The following is a 17,157-nucleotide window of genomic DNA, read 5'->3' on the forward strand; positions in this document are numbered from 1 at the left end:
ATCACTGGCTTTGCAGAAGAATTTAAAAGCGATTGTTTAGTTTTAAATAAAAGCACTGTTCATATGCATCTACATTTTGTTTTCTGTAACAATAAAGCTGTAAAGCAGCACAACTATAAAGGAACTGTAGCACCAAATTGTTCACATAGCACTTCTAATTAAAATCTGGGTGATAAAGACACTCCATGATCCAAGATGAGCTGTGAGGATTCACAGCTGTCCCTTGGGAATCACTGACCCACAAAATGAATTTGTTTGAGGCCTGGAAAAAACAAGAGAACCTGCAATGGCTGATGATAACTTTTGTATGCAAGTTCCTCCACAACTTGAAAAATTGACACTGGCTGAACAAAGCCACAAATCACTTAGAATATTTACCATGTCTTTCTTTAGGGTGTTTATACAAATAATAAAGCCATGTTTTTCCTTTCCAGTGTTGCCATTTACTTCAGTTATTTAGAGGTCAGCATTCAAAAAGTCTGAAGGTTTTTGATCTCACTGGCAACTATGAGATTAAGTATGATCACATGTTTTCAAAAATCTGGATTGAGATATGAAAGTTATTTGCAGCTGCAATTCATTACCAAACCAACTGACTACTTCAAGATATTTTGCTTTCTTTGTTCTGCATATGTTTCCTCAAATTTAATTTGAGGCTGAATACTGGTTACTTGTTAGTATTCTAGTCAGTACGTTGAACAGTTGGAGTGTTGATCTATTTTATCACACAATTTTACAGAAAAATACAGATGATACAATAAGAAGATACATGGCATCTTTTTGTTCTTAAATGAAGATATTTTATTCTAAAATATCAAAAGTAAGGCAAGAGTGCTGAACTCTAAGCCTATATTAGCAGGTTTGCTCATGGAACCATCCCACTAAATTCCGTTGGTGGACACAAAAAACGTGTTCTGTCTTGCAGACTCGTTATAGCAGTTCCACAAAACAGAAAAAAACCTGCTCTGGAAAAGGGATGTTTTTACTTGTATAACTCTGTCTACACTAGGACAATTCTGTGGGTCAACGTGTCACAAGACCTTGCTTATTTGGTAAATGGAGCTTTCAAGCAGCAGGGATAAGCTTCCCAAAGAAACTTCCAAATGGGTCCATAGACCTAAACACTGCATGACAGGCACAGTGTATGTTTTTAATGGAAAAAATGAAATAGTTAAGAAATGCCATGTTAGAAAAAGTTCTATAGAAGATTCAGTAAGAGACAATATCCAACAGCACAGCTGCAAATGACCCTTTAGTCATAGCAGGGAATATTTTTAAAGATCAATTCAGCTCCGGTGAGGAATTCTCAATTAACTTAAAACCCAAAAGAAATTGATTCTAAAAATGAAAACAAGAGTACACATCTAAGCTAGGGATACTGGTAAGACAATAAGAGGTTCTATAAATACACCAGAAGGAAAAAAAAAAAACCAGGAAATGACAGTGCAGAACAATTAGCAATGAGGAAATAATGGCAAAAGATGAAACCAACAAGGCTGAATTCAATTTCTTCCTCACTTATATCCCCTCTGCTCCACAAGGGTTAACTGTAAGTAGAGAGCAAGGTACAGGACCAGGAAAAGAATAGGCTATCATTTAATCCTCACTCATTTAGTAAGCCATAATATATTAAGCAGTTTAAGAGAACCCTAGAAATAATGTATGAGTGGACAACATAGATAGCAGCTATAACAAACACGAGTGAAAACCTCAGTTGTGCTGATAGGAAATATTAAAACCCTTCAGAAATTAGTAAGAAATCAACAAAAACTTTCTTCAGTCAAGGTCAGAAAAACAGCTTGGTCATCAATAGCTGATACAGACTGACATAGCCTTAACATGCCACAAACAGATGGGCTCATCTTACAGAAGCTAAGATTATTTACCTTGTACAGCTTTAGAAAATTTTCTGTTGGCAGTGAAATGAAAGGAAGGATTTTGGTCTGAGACAGCATTGCTTTCACACTGAGCTTGCACTCATGCTGAGCTTCTCATTTGTGTATCTAATCTCCTATTACAGCCAGCAGAGACCCTATTCAATTCACAGGATCCCTGCCTGGACACAGGTGCCTACTGCCACTGGAGATGCCCTAGGGTTTCTCACCACTTGCGGATGATGGCCTGGAAGTGTAGGGACCCCAAAGTGTGGTATCTGTCATGCCCTGTAAATACCCTGGCACATCAAAGGGCACATGCTGCCTTTCAACTCTCCATCCCCCATAAGTGCAGGATCAGGCCCTTGCCCACATGCAGGCACAGATGACAGAGACAACATCCAAGTGTCTGTCTGGGCCTGGGTACTGCTCTTCAGCTCTGATCTAGACCAACCACTAGTGATCCTAGTGTCTTTTTGTATAAATATTTTTTCTATTTTTTTTCTTTTCAGTTGTTTCCTCTCGTATAAATATTCTTATTAACTATGGATTTCACGTACTATTTATTCATGACTTAATTGTATTGCACTGTTATCTGTTAATACACAGTCTTTTTATAACCTCTGGTACAATTTTGAGAACAGATTTTTTTACAGGGAAGATTCCCTGAAGTCTTATTTCCTGTTCATGGGGATTAACATGTGAAATAATGTTTAGATAAACTGGAAAAAATTGCATTAGGCCAGACTCAAACTATATAGATCTGACACACAGCTGACTACAGAAGTCTCGTGGGTAATGCAGAAAGCCCCAACAGCAAGAAAAAGGCAGACATGGCTGCTCTCAGGGAGAAGGAGAAGAAAGAAAAGTGTTACAGGCAACACAACCTAACCTGAAGCATAAACATACAAAGCAGTTAACACAAGATTTTTGTGAACAAACAGTATAAAAAATAATTCTGGCAAGATAAAAAGCCTGGACTATGAGAGGAACGCAGCAAATGAGATATACCTTGTTTATGTGGCCTTTGACTTTGTCCTACCTGATGTTCCTCAAAAAACCAACCGTGGAAATATTGTTTAGATTAAATCACCTGTAGAGATTGCAGAACCAGGTTCATGTGAACCTGAGCATCGCTATAGGTGTCACCCAAAGTTTAGTGCTGGGTCCATTATTTTCCAGTAGTTCATCAATTAAGTCAATGATTTTAAAACACCCAAACAACAAAAAACCACTTTTGAAATAAAATGTTAATCCTGGAAGGAATGCATTTACAAACCTAAATGGCCTCCAACCTGAGAAATGGTCGGAAATAAACATGAAAGCAATTAAATGTGTGTTAAACACTTCATAAAGAATAAAATAGAATAAAACAGATTTTAAAAAAAGTTACAAAAGAAGTCCAACTGGTTAAGCAGCAGCACAGCAGAAAAATATCTACTGGAGCCACAGTAGATATTGAACAACTACTTTTATGCTAAACAAAAACATACCAATGTCCCTCTGGAGCATGGAAGCCCATTCTGCGCAGTACTTACAACCTCAATTAGATGGGCACAACCATTACACTTACATCACACTTCAAAAATCTTGCAGCAAGTCAGAAAGATGTCAGAAAATAAAGACAAGCAGACAATACATTCTCAAAAAAATTTATAGAGAACTATTTTAATCTGTAGTGTCCATCTATACTTCTAGAAAGACATCAGTTGAACAACAACTGATAAAAACCTCATGTTCACTTGCAACCCAGATACATGAAATATGAAAACTGCAAACCATACAGAAATCCTTTGCCTGTTACAAGAAGCAGTAGCTCAAAAAATGTAAGATTTTCCTCTTAAACATCTCAGTTCAGCTTTCTGAGGTAACCTCTGGAACACATCTCCTTACACTCAGGATTCTTTCCCTACTAGATGTGCCTGCCAGGACAGGATCTCACATGTGAAGTCCAGCAGACCACCTACATCTCTCTGAACAATATGTAAGGGTTTATCAGCATAGTTTCTGCCAGTGAAGCTGTATTTATACTAGGATATTTTGTCAGTCTTGTGGGCTGAGGAGGAAGGGAGGCGCAGGATTCATACTTAAATGTGATTTTGTGGTTGTTTATACACAGAGTTCAAACTGAGAGGGGTAAATCAGCACTACCCTGAGGAATTGGCCATGACTGTGGTGAAGCAAAGAGCAAAAATGGCTGTAAATTGCTTTCAGAAAGAGAGAAAGCAAGACACAGAATTACCTAATTAAATGACAACGTCTGTGTCTAATCAAGTATCTAAACCTGAGATACCTGACATGTACTCCCTTTGTAGGCAATGAAGATGTTGTCAACTGAGCCTCAGGAGAAATTAATCTCACCCTCATGCAAGAGTAAATGGGCAAAACTGACTCTAGTGAACAGTTCCAGAAGTGGTTGCTTCTTTTTAAATTGTGAAAGGAGCCTGGGGTAAAAAATATTTGTTTTAGATATGCAGAAGTTTAGTGAATTCCCATCCCACAAGCGCAAAGAAAAAAATTAATGAAGATTGTAGAAACCAAAATGGAAAGGAAAAGCTAATAATATTAGAAAAGAAATCAGGAGCTCAGTAAAATTGACTTATAAAATACTATGGTGAGGAACTATCAGCTAGAACTCAGCGGAATTATCTTTTACCTGATAATGTTGATTTGATAAAAAAATATTTACATTTGCAGAGTTTGTTAGTTCTGGCAAGGTCTACAAAACTAAACTAAGTGTCACGCTTGGAGAAAAACTATACGATAAAGCAAAAATTGAGAAATTAATTCAAATTTCCATAGTCCTCTATCTCTATTTTTAATTATTACAGTTTAGGCTCTTACAAGAAAAGGAAAGGACAAAATTCAAGGTCAAATTACATTATTTTGTGAATTGTTGAAAGGGAAGGTAAATGGCTTCTCCAAGCAACAAAATAGTGGCTTAAGCAAATACTCTTATCTATGTTTCTTGGTACTTATTAAAGTATGGTTATTGAGTTGTTTCACATGCTATAATAAATGCTTCACAGAATATTTCAATGTAATTTTAGCAGCAACTGGTGATAGTTGAGTTTCATAAAGCTATGAAAAAATATTAATGACTAATTCATAAAACTCATGTCAGACTGGGGATTTTTTTCTTGAACTTAATAAATGCACACAAGTTTGTAGAAACTTTCTCAAACTTACCACTGGTGACTCTCAGCACTCCCAGCATCCAGCTGAACAGCCTTCTCAGCTTTAATCTTTCCTGTAAATGGAGTACAATATATGAAAGGATTTATTGTACTCTTCCATGTTTTAGGTGACTTCCAAGAACAAAGCAATCTAATTTACTGTAGCAGCAAAGAAATTGCTTCCTGTTCTTAGAAACATTTAGATGAACAATGTAACATCCTGGCTTTATTTCATTTACATAGTCATACACTTACATATAAGTATATATAAACTATATATGCAATTTTAGTATTTTCCTTTAAAATCCAATTCAGATGCAGTTAAATCACGGAAGGATTAGACTGGACTGCCAAAGGAAGCTGTCATGTCTGTAAGACTGAAGAGCCTTAAAAGCAGGTCAGACAAGCACCTGTCAAAAGAACCACCAAAGCTGTTTCTTGCCTTGGGTACAGGAATAAGCTAGTCAAAGTTCCTTTCTAGCACAAAGCCTTCCCTTAAGTTCCACTTTAAACTGAATAAAGATGACAGTAGGCGATATGATCAAACCCACGTTCCCAGTAAGAAGTTCACATGAGATTCTTATTGTTTGCAGAGTCTCAGCTGCAACCAATTAAGCTGCACTGACATTTCTGTATTGTAAGTTAACTTCATAAAAACAAAGAATAGCATACACAGTCCTCCAACCCAGTGAAATGAAAAATAACCACGAAACTACCGCCAGCTCTCCTGCAGTCTCAAGGCCTCAGCAGCACTTCCAAAAACTGAGATGAAAAAGGTTGCCGCCACCCCCACTTTGTGAGAATGAGCCAAACTAGGCTGGTTACTCAACACCTAAGACCCACTTTCATTCCATCATTCTTTATCTCTCTCTGTCTTTTGCTGTGCCATTATTGTTCATCAGCAGAGGTTACATGCAGTTACAGAATCACAGAATATGCTCAGTTGGAAAGGACCTACAAGGATTATTGAATCCAACTCCTGGCCTGCACAGGACCACACCAAAGAGTCACACCATGCACCTGACAGCATTGTCCAAATGCTCCTTCAACTCTCTCAGGCTGACGCTGTGACCACTTCCCTGGGGAGCCCAGTGCCTAACCATACTCCAGTGAAGAACCCTTTCCTAATATCCAACTTAAACCTCCCCTGACACAACTTCAGGCCATTCTCTTGGGTCCTGTCACTGGGCACCACAGAGATCAATGTTTGCTCCTCCTCTTCCTCTCATGAGGAAGTTGTAACTGCAATGAGGCATCTCCTCTTCTCCAGGCTGAACAGACCAAGTTACTTCAGCTGCTCCTCATACAACTTCCCAATAAGGCCCTTTCACCATCCTCATGACCCTCCTTTGGAAGCTCCCCAATAGCTTAACATCTTTTTTGCATTGTGTTACCCAAACCTGCCCCCAGCACTGGAGGTGAGGCTGCTCCAGTGCAGAGCAGAGCAGGACAATCCCCTCCCTTGCCCAGCTGGCTGTGCTGTGCCTGATGCCCCCCCAGGACAGGGTTGATCCTCTTGGCTGCCAGGGCACTGCTGACTCTTGTTTAGCTTGTCATCAACCAGGACCCCCAGGTCTCTTTCTGTGGTACTGCTCTCCAGCATCTCATTCCCAGCCTGTCCATACATCCAGGGGTAGCTGCCCCACTGCAGAATCTGGTACCTTGTTCAGACTTGTTGAACTTCATACAGTTGGTGATTGCCCAGCTCTCTGATTTGTCAAGGTTTCTCTGCAGGTCCTCCCTGCCCTCAAGAAACTCAGTAGTTCCTCCCAGTTTTGTATCCTCTGTGAACTTGCTCTGTTTCCCTTCCAGTCCTATGTCCAAGTAATTTATGAAGATGTCAAGAGCACAGGGCTGAGAATGGAGCCCTGTGGAACTCCCCCAGTGACAGGTCCTCAGTCTGATGTCACCCCATTCACTGTAACCCTTTGTGCCTGACCTGTGAGCCAATTGCTCACCCATCCCATGACATGTTTATCCAGCTGTGTGCTGGATATTTTGTCCCAAAAAATCCTGTGAGAGACAGTATCCAAAGCTTTACAAGTGTCCAAAAATATTATATCAACTGGTTTCCCTTGATCAGCTGGAGAGGGTACTTTGTCATAAAAGGAAATCAGGTTGGATAAGCAGGACTTTCCTCTCATGAAGCTGCACTGGCTGTGACCAGCGACTGCATTGTCCTCCAGATGTTTTTCTATACCTCCCAGAATAATCTTCTCCATAACTTCAGCAGACACTCAAGTTAGACTGACAGACCTGTAGTTGCCAGGGTCCTCCTTCTTGCCCTTTTTAAAAATCAGGACAATATCAGCCAGCTTCCAGTCAGCTGCGACCTCTACAGACTCCCAAGACTGCTCAAAAATCATCAGGAGAGGTTTTGAGATGACACCAACTAGTTCTTTGAGGATTGTTGGATGAATCCCACCAGGCCTCACAGATTTTTAGGAATTCAGCTAGAGCAGCAGATCCTACACACTTTCCAGGCTGACTGGGAATTGCTCATTCTTGCAGCCACGGTCCTCCAGCTCAGGGCACTGACAACCCCTTGCTCCATCACCCATGTTGAAGACAGAGGCAAAGAATACATTAAATATCTATGCCTTGTCCATGTCCCCATTTGAGAGGTGACCACACTCATCCTGTAACGGGTTCATGTTATTTTTACGCTGCCTATTGACATTGATACATTTGAAGAAACTCTTTTTCTTGTCCCCCACAGTCCTGGCCAGCTTCAAGTCCAATCACTGGTAAAAGCAAAGGATCCAACAACAGAATTTACTGTTTTCATTTACTTTGTGTCATAATCCTCACTGCACTGTAGGATTTATGTACAAAGCCATGTTGCTACTAAAGCAAAGACAGTATCAATTAAGTTGCTAAGATAGTGCAAGTTTTCAGGAGTATTTAGATGACAAAAGGATTGGAAAAAGGAAGGACCTTGAACAAACTGAGGTTGTCTGTGGAATATGTTACAACAGCATGAAGGCATGACACTCCCTTTAAGGATGACAAAGGAGAGCTGAAACTGCAGTGTCAGTGACATTGTCACTGTCAACAGAAGAAAAAGTCAATGAGAGGTGTCACAAAAGACAAAATAATTCAGCTTGGGTTACACTTACAAAACCTGATTTGGTGCAGCAAAAAAGGAAGGGGCGATGGAGAGATAAAAGAAAGAGAGAAGTACTCCAAGATAAGGCAAAAAGGATTAAGAGCAGTGCCTTGACTGGAGGAGAGTGACACATTGTAAAGATGTAGGTTTTAATGTAATAAAAAGAAGACCCAAAATAAAAAGGGAAACAAACTGTTCCACTAGCCAATATCCATCCAGACAGTGAAAGAAAGGGCAATGCTTTTAAAAGCAACCAAAAAAAAAAGCGCTATGATGAAGAAAATTAAAGTCTTGTAGAGATTAGATGTCAAACAGGACACATGGGGAGAGATGTCTGGAAGCAAAATGAATTGTCACGTGCAACTTCTGTTTCTGGTCAACAGTTCCTCCAGATTGACAAAGTTTCATCCCCACCATCACCACAAGAGAGGCTGCTGATATCCAGGAGTGCTCCCTGACCACAGGAAAGCAGAAAAACTTCAGCATTTATTTATTCCTCTTGCTCTCCCAAAGATGTAATTAAGAAACTGTGCTGACAGCATCTGGGAGTTTTCACATTCTGTATCCATCTGTTTCTCAACAAAACACAGGATTTTAAGACAATCTGCAGAGACAACAGCCTCCAATTATGACCCATAATACTCCTCTGCCACTGATTCTGGATCTCTCATCAAGGAAAGAATGAACTGAAGTTGTAAACTGTGGTGGTTTACTGCACAAAATATTATCATTACAGTACAAATGCTCTCATTTATTGGATTGCAAATGTCTTATATTGGAAAACTCAACCAAAGTTTAAAGCATGTTTCACTACACTCATATGGCATTATTCATAAAGATTTTTCCTCTTACCATCAGTTACATATTTCCTCTTCTCCTCAGCATCAGCAGTCATCTCAAACAGATCTCCATAAGCACGTGCAAGCCTCCAAAGAAAGTCCACACAGTTTTCGTACTGAAAGTGGAGGACAGCTACATAATTAAACTGATCAGAACGTGATTTAAACAGTTTACTTTCACAATGCTTAAAATTAATAACAAGTTTAAAGCAAGTAATCAGAAGATGGCATAATTTTTTGTTAATTTTCCATCCTTCTACATACTATGTGTAGTTCATGTGAGAACCAATTGACCAATTTTACATGAACAAAAGAGAAGCTTTCAGAAACACCCTAGATTGTCTAAAGAGGTTTTATTTTATAAACCACTTTAAACCTCTTTTAATAAAAACATTGACAAGGTAATCCAGTAAAGCACAACAAATCTCTGAACTAAGTGATGTATATTTTCTTTAGGGAAGCCATAAGCACCACACTCACTCACATTATCTCATTTACCTTTCTTGGTGTTCCAATATTCAGATGAAAATACAATCAGAACTAATGCTTCCCAAACCAGAATAAAATGATACACTGAACTGAGCACTGCACATCAAACCACCTTTAAATTTCATCTGGAGTTACATATAGGCCCAGTAAAGTCAAAGGAAAAATTCACATGAAGGATATTAGAACAGTGTGAGCAGATTAGATGCTCATCGTTTGACAACAGTAGGTCTGGTTACTACTTAATTCTACAGGATTTTCTCACACAGACTATTCCAAAACCAGCAGAAGTAAGTATAATTTACATTAAAAAAAAAAAGCTCATGATTTTTCTTTGTTTTATGCAAGAATTCCTATGTCAAACAAAGCCTCAAAGTTATTGAATTTGAATGAGATATAAAATAGTAGAACTTCTATGCCCACACAACATGAATGTTGATACCACTTTGAAATACTGCTTTTTGACTGTATTTTAAAAACATGCTTGAAATTTCATCATCCATTTCTATGTGCATTTTAAAGCTTCTATTTAGTTCTCAAAAGCAGGACATAATATTTAGTTTACCCATAATACCTTGTCCTCTTTCTCCAGCAGCAGTCTGAAGCCCTCCCTTTTATCATCCTCTGAACCCTTGTGCAAACTGTCAACCTGCTGTAAAAAATTAAATAAGTCTTCATCTTCTTCTGATTTCACTATGGCATCAGGTGATTTCATACATCTCCTTTCTTCCTCGGAGTCTCCTTCAGAATCAGTATGAGCAGTAAGGTAACTAAAATCACAGAAAATAATAATCATTTTTTTTCTCAAAAAAAAAAAAAAGGGGCACTGTTAAATTAAAAAGCAAAAAATTCAGAGCACAATTTATCCCATTTGTCCAACAACAAAGGATTTTTTATTAATGATATCAAGCTCATTGTTATTATTACAAAACCTTTATCTTCAAAGGGACAGCACAGTCATATTCCAAACATAACAGGTAAGTAATTATACTGTCCTGTTGCCTAATACTCCATTAAAAAACCACAGATACATATTAGAAACACATGTAGCCTTGTGTTTCAAATTCAGAGCACTTGAAATCATTAATGTGTTTTAAGACACGTTCTGTAACCCTGAACAGGCCTCTTAAACTCTTTACCTCAATTTCCCTATTTTCTGAAAAAGGAATGAGCTTACTAACCAAAATATAAGTGCTATGACAATCCCTTATACAATATTTTCTTAAACACTTTCATGATCTAAATACAAGCCAATAAAAATAACACCATTGTTATAAATTCCTTATTTCTTCCAAGCATTCTGAAGTTCAGAGTATGTGAAACTGGAAAAGAGCTTATATTAGTTCATGATGCTTAGTGCACAAGTACTCAGCACAAGTCAAGGGCAAAGAAATATTTGCAAAAGCATAAATATCACACAGAGATAAGCAGGTGGCCTTACTGTCCAAAGTGATGAGAATACATTAGGGTACTCCAATTTCAAAGAGGAGCAGCTGATGACATTGTTTTTAAAAAGTAGCCTTTTGCTTATGAACTAAAAATGGACAGAGAAGCCTCATCTCCAGCATTTCCCCTTTTGAAAACACTATTCTGGGGAGAAGTAATAATATAAACCTATCAGCTGCCAGGTTCAGAGATTTTCTAAATGGTTACTCTGAGTACAAAAAGCATGGAATGTACTATACACATTAAGTAACTGAATAATCAAAGTAGGCCATGACAGTCAGAATACATAAAATCTGTTTCTTTTTTCAGAAATTTAACCAGGACAGAACACTAGCAGTCAAAATGAAGGTTATTAATCATGGCTTTCAAATACTCTGTTTTCAATATGTTGCTTTCAGAACAGATCAGTGTATCAGAGCAGATACACTTACAGCCTGTGAATATACTGTGAAGTACAACCGCTTATGAAGGTACAGAAGTGCTAGATGTGGCATGACAGTTTTGCTGCAAAATTAACCAGTGACACAGGAAAGAAGAGTCAAAAATACATTTGGATAAAGCAATATATACACAGACCACGTGTACATGTTCAAACTGAAAAAATATCATGGAGCAGAACAGAGATGGGAAACTTCAAATGTTTCTACAGATTTGTTTTACATAATCTTGATGATGCTGAAGCTGATGACACATCCTATGCTGTAACTTGCAGAGACTATATTCAGTTACTGAACACTTATTTTCATTTTCTGAAGCTTGTTTAAAAACACAGCCTATCCTTCTTTCATAGTTATTTTGAAGTGGACACAGAAATACACCAGTGCTGCCCTTCTAAGAGCCCCAACTTAATCAAATGTATAAGGGAGTTCCTGGAGAGTGGGACAATCATTTAGCTCCAATACAAAACTCTATGACGTAAAGTGTGTTTGGAAAATATCTTTCCTCACATGGTTTAGATACTCCATTCCCCCTAATTAAAAGATAAATGCACTGAGGATTTGGGCAATTCCCAACCGAAAATAAGGGCACTAGATAATATAAAAGAGCAACAACTAAGCAGTAAAGACAATACCCTGAGTTACAGGAATTTGGGCACTGCACCAAATGTACCTAATCAGGTAGATATGAAAGTGAAGAGTCAGTGTTGAAGTTGTATTCTCTACCTTTGCTGCATAAACATCTGCTAAAATTTCTATGATCACTACTCTTCTAGTGTTAGATAACAGATAAAAATAATTATTAGAAAATGCTATTCTCAGCAAAAATATAATGGCTTGATGACAAATACAAGGTTGGGTTGACACCCAAATCCATTGGGCTGTCAGTCCAAACACGCCCAGCAGAGATTTCCAGCAGCACTTCATAAAATGTCATGACAAAATATCAAATGTTTGAGGCCAAACATCGAATTCACATGACATAGGTAAGTCATATATTTACTGGGAGACTCACAGAAAAAGTGTCACCATCTAACAGATCACGTCAACCCATACAGAGCTAATTACAAAACAGCAGAGACAGCAGGGTCATTTCTTACCCATTCCCTCCTCTCCACTGTCCTAGCAAATTCTCTCCTACCTCCTCTATTTACCTGCTTTATGAGCCCTCAAAGAATTTAAATGTGGAACAGACCCTCTTAAACACTGATTAGAACATCACAAACTTCAATTCCTTGTTGAGCAGTATCTGCCTTCAACAAAGCAGCTAACAGTCTTATACCTCTACGCCTTCTAAAGCACTAAAATCAGTACTGACACAAACAGAAGTGGACATTCTTCTTAACACAGTTTAAAACCTCCAGGACTTGAAGGACTGATAACTCCACTCCAAAAAAGAAATAAACAGAAAACAAGAAACAGTAATTAAGGTTTGTTTTACAAATATTCCACTGAGCAGAAATCTGCAATTTTACCTGGCATTTTCCTGCAAGAGGTTTTATCAGATGACAAACGGAAAAGCGAGCATTTACAAGTGATAAACACATTGATCAATATTTGAGAAAATGGATGAACATTTAAAAAATGTCTGGAGTCAGTGCCAACTTGTTTTCACCTTTATTACCAATAGATTTTAAATAAAAGAAAAAAACAGTGATAAGAATGTGAGGAACAATGATCAACCAACAGGACCCAGCTGTATCACAACTGACTGTTCAAAGTTCAAAGAACAAATGGAAACTGTGCTGGAGACACACTCCACTGTGGCAAAGCAGTTCAGTAAATCCCAGCACCTAGTACTGGGTTAAAACAAACCCTGAGCTACATGGTATAAAACACCCCTGTGCTATAAACACACTTGGGTGGTTCAAAAACTGTGTTGGGGTGTCTGTAGATTGGCAGACACTGGGCCTAACCAGGTATCATTTGTCCACAACACTTCAGCTTTTAGACAGATCAAATATCATCTGGCGTCTCCCTGCCAACTTAGAAAAAAATCACAAGCTGACACAAACACCCTCTCATCTGCTCTGGCTAATTCCACAGAAAGGTGATTATATGTCACAGATGGATCTAGATCAAATCTGCATGATCCAGCAAAGTGATATCCATCAGTAATGATAAGTGGCTTTCAAGGAAAAGTTTGGCAAACTGGATTCTTAAGCCAACTGAAGGTTGCATTTAAAATAAATGAACAGCAAAATAGATTAGAAAATGCTAAGTGAAGTGATACTCAGAAGAAGGCAAGAGAATTTTTTTTTTCCTGTTGACTAAACTATTTCAAGGAAAAAGTATAAATAGAACATCTGTCAGAAAAGAATTTATTGCAGTGAATCTTTCTGGTGCCTGATGTCCAATGCAATCTGAAGACCTTGGATGCTGAGCCAGATGAAGATGGGGGCCAAACATGACACTGATGTCCAGGGTGCATCACTGCCATATCAGGGAGGGAACAACTTAAAAATCACAAAGAGGAGAATTGGGTGACATGCTCCATTTCAGGTGATCATTTGGACACAATTTATTGTATTTGTAAATGAATGAGTGCTTGTTACACATTCTCAAATGTTAAACATTGAAGTTTTCACTAGGACATTGAACTGAAACAAACTAAAAAAAATAGCATACAGAAAAGCACAGATTAGAAGCCACAGACTCTTTACTATTTAATGTCTCATCCATTCAGTGCACCTTCCATTCAGACTGGCATTACGCAAAAATATAGCTCATTTATTAAAACACATGTCATATTTCAAAACTTACAGAAATACATCATTTTTGAAAGGCAAAACAGAAAGCTTCTCTTCCCAGGGTGTTGAATACCAACAGTGACATTGAGAATATGCCCAGAGCAGATCAAAGCAGTGAGAGCCTTATCAGACACTGTCAGCTTCCAATACTTAATGAAAAAACTTGGGAGTACTAAAAGCTTTTCTGGAAGAAGTTTAAAAACCTGAAACCAATGTAGTCATCCAGCACAAATCCATAAAACTCTTCAGATTAGTTTATCTGTCAATTCCCAGCATCTACCCATTTGTCAATTAAAACCAGAAGTGCTTAACTCAAGCAAAATCCTATCGTCTAGATCATGAAATTGCTGCTGAGGCAGTGAAACACATTGCACGCACTTTAGATGGGAGTACAGAAAGGTGAAAAAATGTTTTATCAGTAACAAAGGGCAATTTTTTTTTTCTCTAGTGCACAAAGAAGCACCTGAATGCACCATTGTGTGTGGAATTCACCACAGAAGAGTACAAAACGATGCACAGGGTGTAATGCCTACAGCATATGAAGTGGTGATATACAGCAACTGGAAAAAACCCAAGTGTTGCTACAGATCCTCCTGGCCACTCACCACAGTCATTGAAGTTACAGAAGACCTCAGGAAAAGCTATACATATTGCAACTATACACGTCAGGATTTTTTTTTAATCAATTATTTACTTAAATGAAATCAAATTATCTCAAATATAGAGAAGATGTGAAAAACAAGCACATCAAGTACGAGGTGTTAATAGGAAAAAAGCCCACCTCTTTTCAAAATGGATTGAAAAATAGCATTGGGAAAGAACATAGCCAAATGACTAATGCTAAGTATAACCTTGAATTATCTTCCTTGCTTCTGACTGTACACAAATACTTCTCAGAGAAGGCCTCTCTTAAGGACACATTCAGTGCTCTTGCACACTATAATCACTTGTATTGGATCACCACATCAGCTTCCTCGTCACACAACAGAACCTGAACACACAAGTTTCCTTGGCTTGTTCTCAAAGAGCAACACATCACTCCTGATCAGAAAACAGAATTTCTCAAATGTTACATGTGGAATAACCCCTGCATTGCATCTGTGGACCTTGTAATTTGTAAACTAGTCCCTTTGCCTTATCTGCATCTCTGAATATTTTATTCGTAACATGAAGGCCTCTGCAAACCAACCAATGGATGAAATAATCTAAGAAACTAAGAGAACCAAGATGCTCCTATACCAGATGAAGGAGGAATGTCATTGAATACTTATGCCAATCCTGAATACTTAAAATAAAGAACTGGTTCATAATAGAACTGACAGGTCTTAAAATATGGTATCAAAACACAAGACTTGTGAACCATGTGGGTTGGGATGTAACACAAAAAGAAGTTCTGCTCAGAGGAACTGAAAATGAATGTGGGGAAACTCTTAAATATAGAATTCCATTAATATGCAGCATGTTAGCTGTCATCAGAATATTACAGTTAGTTAAAATATTTTTAAAGAGAAAAAGTTGACATAAGATAGGCAATTTACAGACATAATGCTGCCTACACAGACCTGTAAGACACGCTGACAAGTGGCTCAAAAAACTCAGTTGCTATAAACATAGTATTAGTAAATTGCATGTAAGTATCTAATCTGATTATACCAAAACAAAGTTGTAATTACAGGAGATTAATGTCAAGACAAAAATACGGTGCCTCTCCTGACTCCTGGTAGACATCATCCCCAGGCGTGTTCCCCAGCTCATGACAATAAAAGATCCCATTAACACAACTTGACTACAAGATGTGGTCAAAACTAGGAACTTTCTGCTTTACTGAGTCAGTACCCTAAATTCCTCAAGGTCATTTTTTGAGCCACCAGAAAGTGTATACAACAGCACATATACATAAACATTGCCACTTGTACAGAGGTTCTGCTCAGATGTAGCTTCCATAGGATGCAATGCCTCTAGGCAGAACACTAATAACTCACCTGTGAGGCTGATCAAAACCAAAACAATTATCAGGAAAAGCACATTAGCATTCGTACAGTTTGAACAAACTATGTCAAAGACACTTTGCACTAGAAGTACTTTCAAAATTACACCATTATTCTGAACTTTGCCTCTCATTGCATAGCTATGTAGCAATACTGCATCAGTGTTACCAAATACACCCTTAAAAAAATTTTTAAAAATCTGTATTATGCTTAGCATTAAGCCAACTTCAGCCATAGTGCAGATTCAGAGATGGTCACCAAGAGTCTTCTCTGATCTAAAAACTGATAATCTGAATGTTTCATTTTTTTTTTCCAGAAGTATAAAATCTATATAAAACTTTTACAGGGCTCCTGCTTACAGTTCCATATAGGCAATGATGCAACTTGCACTGCATGCGTACAGTAGAATATACAAATTATCGTTAACTCACCCTCCTTCACTTTCTGCCTCCTCAGAGCTGGTAGTTTCTCTTGCACCAGAAGCTGTGTCTGCTTTTCTCCGCCTCGTTGCTCTGTGTGACGGGCTAACCCTTTGAACATCACCCTTTCCTTGAAGCTCATTTCGAACAAGCTCTTCAAGTTTTGGAATAGCTTCTTTCAGAAATTCCACCTCTCTCTTCAGTTCATCCACGCTTAGCAGCAGGCCATTCAATTTTTCTAGGATCTGCAGTTGCCTTCCATGTAAAACCATTACTGCTCCTTGCTCATTGGGAGCCTCATTTTGCCATCCCGCAGAGCTGATTTTGTTACCTATATCCTGGAAGGCACGAACACGCACGGCTGTGCGGGGCTTCCGGAGCCTGCGGTACCAAACCAGCACCAGGCTTAATCCAGCAGTCCCTGCCATTATGCCCAGTATTAGTCCTTTATTTTCGAAGGGAGACATTTCTGCACGCTCCTAGAATTGTGAGACAACAATAACAGAGTTTAGGATGTTTTCCCTGCTCTACGCAAGCGACTTACTCTGTTCTGAAATCACCAAAGTGTAAGGCAGGAAGAACTGCAGACACAAAGTTATACTTTTTGCAGGCTCTGCAATACAAGGCAGCAAA

General features: G+C 38.3%; 1 protein-coding gene across 3 annotated transcripts in view; it reads right to left on the reverse strand.

The window, feature by feature from the left end:
* The window catches only part of RMDN2 (regulator of microtubule dynamics 2), a 46,088-nt gene that overhangs the window by 28,534 nt on the left and 397 nt on the right, over positions 1-17,157 (reverse strand). For all 3 annotated transcript variants that reach the window (XM_083858321.1, XM_083858322.1, XM_083858323.1), the window contains exons 2-5: positions 16,537-17,003; positions 10,059-10,254; positions 9,012-9,114; positions 5,064-5,124 (exon numbers count right to left, since the gene is read on the reverse strand). In XM_083858321.1, the coding sequence (XP_083714447.1) occupies positions 5,064-5,124; positions 9,012-9,114; positions 10,059-10,254; positions 16,537-16,991 (815 nt within the window). In that variant the 5' untranslated portion in view covers positions 16,992-17,003. The remainder of the gene's footprint in view (positions 1-5,063; positions 5,125-9,011; positions 9,115-10,058; positions 10,255-16,536; positions 17,004-17,157) is intronic.

Source organism: Zosterops lateralis (genome assembly GCF_965231275.1).
Source record: "Zosterops lateralis genome assembly, chromosome: 3".
In the NCBI taxonomy this organism is placed as follows: Eukaryota; Metazoa; Chordata; class Aves; order Passeriformes; family Zosteropidae; genus Zosterops; species Zosterops lateralis.